Raw genomic sequence first — 4067 nt, 5'->3', positions numbered from 1 at the left:
CCCCCTCACTGCCCCATTGGATCCCTCCCCAAATCCCCGCCCTGGCCCCGCCTCTTCCCCAAGCACGCCGCATTCCTCCTCCTCCCCCCTCCCTCCCAGGCTTGCGCTGATCAGCTGTATGGCAGCGCAAGTGCTGGAGGGAGGGGGGAGGTGGAGACGGAGCGGAGGCAAGCTGGTGGATGGGGCACTGTGTGGAGCTCCAGCGGCTGTTTATTTTTTTTTTCTCCGCCCCCCCCCCCCCCCCCCCCCCGCTTTTTTCCCCCTTGTTCTCGTCACCCTACCCTGGGATCCCCTCTAGCCAGACCCCCCTGCTTTCCTGCTGACCAGGGAGAGGCCTCTTTCACGTAGAACTGAGCTGTTTCAGGCTACTGAGGTCACCAGGCTGGATCACAAGGTCACTAGGAAACTCTCCTTTCCCTTCACCCTTGAAAAGCTGGAGAGGGAGGAACTTTTGCCGACCCTACCTGTTGCAGGCCTCTCTCACAGACCAGATCCTGGCTGGGATCCAAGGCAAATCTTCCTACTTCTAAACCAATCTCATAATTTTGGGGGGCCTGACTCATGAGTTTTGAACATCTGGGGTTGGCAGTGCTGTGAGCACAGGAGACACGTAGAGACGTGGTGCTGGCAGAGGTCCGGCCTGTCAGTGACAAAAGACACTGACCCAGCTCTCAGATGCTCTTTCTGTTTGGATTCCAGTCATAACTCGCCTACTCCAGCATTTAAAGCAAACCTGCATCATTGTCCACCAGCCTCTCCCTTTCGAGGAAAGGGAGGTGATATGGATTTTGAAGAGCAAAGTGCAGCAGGTCCCAGAGCAGAACAGACAGATGGTGCCTGGGTGTAGGGGACAGTCATTGTTCAAGAAACCACCAATGGCTTCTCTCTCTCTTTGTCAGTGTGTGTTTAGGGATGTCATGGTTTGAGCTTCAGGGGTGCACAGAGCTGTGATGGAGAGTTTTGGTCTCAGTTCTCTATCTCACTGTATCACTGTGATGAGCGTTACTACTGCCATCCCATACGGCACAGTAATAATCTGCATCATCCTCTGCTTGGACTCCAGAGATGACTAAATTCCAGAGGTTGTTGGAAGAGTCGGGGGAGACGGTGAATCGTGCTGGGATCCCTGTGCCCCTGCCCTGGTCACTGCTAGTGTAATAGTGGTACACAAACCGCGGGGCACTGCCCGGCTTCTGCTGGTACCATTGCACCCTGTAGCTGCCGATGCTGTATCCTGAGGACATGGTGCAGGCCAGTCTCACATTCTCTCCGGGGGACACGGACACGGAGGGTGTCTGAGTCAGCACAGGCTGCGAGCTGGAACCTGGAACGAGATAGGAAAGAACTGAAATGTGGCTCTGCCTGTGTGAAACCTGTGAGAGGGGCTGAGCCACTGCCAGCATCTAAGAGCAGAGAGAGTCAAGTGCATCTTTCTACCCTACCTGAGCAGTAAGTGAGCAGTGTGAGGAGCAGAGGGGCCCAGGCCATGGTGGGGAATCCAGACGAGCTCGGCTTCCTGAGGCAAACGGGTCTTTGGCTGAAACCCTCCGATTCCCTCTTAAACCCCCAGAGCTCAAAAACAGCCCCTCCATGCAAATCAGCTCCCTGCTCACTGGCTGCTAAATGCACCACAGCCCATGGGAGAAAGGCAGAGACTCCATAAATTGGAAGGGTTCTCAACATACTTATAAAAAAGTCTAATTACCCCACTGAGATTGTCAGGGTCTCTGGGTAGGAGTCAGCCTCCAACTCTTCCTCATTGCCCCATCCAACCCACACAAAACCCTGAAACTAAAGTCATCTCCCTGCCTCCCATCCTGACACTACCTCCCTCTTGGTATCCCTCTTCTCTGCCTCTTCAAGTGTAATCTACTTGTTCTTGCCCACAAAGCCCTACAGAACCTCTCCCAGCCTCAATATCTGCCCTACTCTCTTGTGTCTCCCTCCCAGCAGCTCCATTCTACCAGTGGTACCGGCCTCGGTGACCCCTCTATCCACTCCTCCCACAACCGTCTCTGTGCCATCTGCCAAGTTCCCCCTATGCAGGGAATGCCCTGGCAATTCTGGGCTGCAAAGCCAACCCCTCACCTCACTCCAGCCCCTCCTGGAGACCCGCTCCTTCCACAGAATGACCCCCCCGGACTGAGCCAACCCCCATTTTATATCCATTTACAAAACCTTTAAACCAGGCTTTGCGCTGGCTGCCCATTGGTTTCTGAGCAGAGTCTAAGCTGAGATTTCCCTTGTCTGTGTTATTCAAGAGACCACTCGATAGTGTGTCCAGTTCTGGGGTCTGCAATTTTAAAAGGCTGTTGACAAGTTAGAGGGTCTAGAGAAGAGCTACATGGATATTTCAATGTCTGGCAAACACTAATCGTCGGCTGAGTTACTTTATCCCTCACTATTTAGCTTGTCAAAGAGAAGGTTAAGAGGTGACTTAGGTGTGTTCAGAGTCAACCGAAAGCCACTGAACTCTGTGCTGGTCTGTGCACTGAGAGGCAGAGGTGCTGGAGCTAGGGCGGCTGGGGGGGCTGCCGCAATCCCTGGCTTGAAGTGGTTCCATTCTATGCAGGGTTTGCAGTTTGGCTCAATGGCTCTCTGCCCCCCCGCTATAAGAATTGTTCCAGGGCCGCTGAGAGGGAGCCGGGCATGGCAAACTAACCACCGGAACCGCCAGCCACCAGGGGATTTCTGCAGCTCCAGTGACCTCTTCTGGCCAAACAACAGATCTGTGAGCTGAGCAAAAACTTTTCCTTTGCCTGAGATTCCTCCCAGGGGGACGTTACGGGCTCAGCCCAGAGCACAGGCAGCTCCGGCTGATTCCCTCTGCAAGTGCACTACAAGGAGTGTCTCCCCTCTGGCCCCTGCAGCCCAGTCGCTCCCTCATTCCTCTTATGGGAAATGCCTGGCCCTGGACACAACCTGAGCAAATGGACGATGTGCAGGAGGGACATGGAACTTTCCCCATTGCTCACCTGCAGTGGAAGGGCAGCAGAACTGCTCCATCATCCCCTGAGTGGCTCTGCATAGCCTGACATACTCGGGTACAATCCAGAGTGATGAGCAGCTGTCACCCCTGCCCTGCAGTCCTGGGTGTCTGGCAATGCCTCGCTGAAGGAGCTCCCAGCTGGGCCGCTCACAAACAGCCTTCCAGCCTGCCAGCCGCACCCTGAGCGTCTGTGTGTAACTGCAGCCTGCCAGCCATGCCCAGGTTACACTCGGTCTCTCCCCAGCCTGGGTTATCCTGCAGGGTGACCGCAACACACCCCCGGTCTTAGATTTCCCCCAGGAAACGTATGTCCTGTACTGCCCAGCCCTCTCCTGCACTGTACAAGCTGTACTGGGTCCGTTATTTCTTTAAAAGGAATAATATGGACACAACTTGCTGCCCCAAATGGAGTTTCCCAGACACTTCAGTTAAACACACTGGACTAGATATAACTATAAAACAAGTTTATGAACGACAAAGAGACAGATTTGAAGTGATGATTACAAGGAATGATTACAAGCAAAATAAAGATAAAAAGCTACTGGTGCCTCACTCAACAAACTATGTTACATTCAAAGCAAAGTTCTGTCATCACAGGCTTTCGGCTGCCTTACTGGCCAAACTTCTTAGGTCAGGAGCCCTCCCCCAGTCCAACAGCTGCTTCCTTTGTCCCTGCAGGTGCAGGAAATCGATGGGCAGACAGAGGGGGACGGGTGCCTAGGGGCGTTTGCCCCTCCTTTTTATAGTTTCACCTCTTTGAGAAGCATTTCCAGCTGGGTACCAGGAGACAAACAGTCTAGGGGGAAGGATGTTCCCTGCTGCTTTTTTCTCACCTGTTTGAGCTTCCGTTGTTTCCTGTCCTTCTCTGTTTACTGCTTAAATGCAAATTAATCAGGGCATGTATTCCTTGGTTTGAGGACAGACCTGTTTGCAAATTTCTATTTGGGACACCAGTTAATACCACCATATAGTGGAATCTTATAACTTCAGATACAATGTTGCCACACATATTTTACCAAGACAATTATGAACAGCAAATTATGAGATTTTTAGTGACACCTCCCAAGACATACTTTGG

The 4067-nt window shown here is 52.8% G+C and overlaps 1 gene segment (V, D, J or C); it reads right to left on the bottom strand.

Moving 5' to 3' along the window:
• Positions 1–983: 983 nt before the first annotated feature.
• On the bottom strand, positions 984–1521 carry LOC112124497 (the record flags this gene model as incomplete). The annotated part of the segment is given in 2 exon segments: positions 984–1324; positions 1443–1521. Coding segments are annotated over 2 exon segments (387 nt in total), but the record flags the coding sequence as incomplete, so codon positions are not given.
• Between the last annotated feature and the right edge of the window lie 2546 nt (positions 1522–4067).

Source organism: Terrapene carolina, unplaced genomic scaffold (assembly GCF_002925995.2).
Source record: "Terrapene carolina triunguis isolate 2854851 unplaced genomic scaffold, T_m_triunguis-2.0 Scaffold10384, whole genome shotgun sequence".
NCBI lineage: Eukaryota > Metazoa > Chordata > Testudines > Emydidae > Terrapene > Terrapene triunguis.
This window is presented reverse-complemented; position numbering and strand designations above follow the sequence as displayed.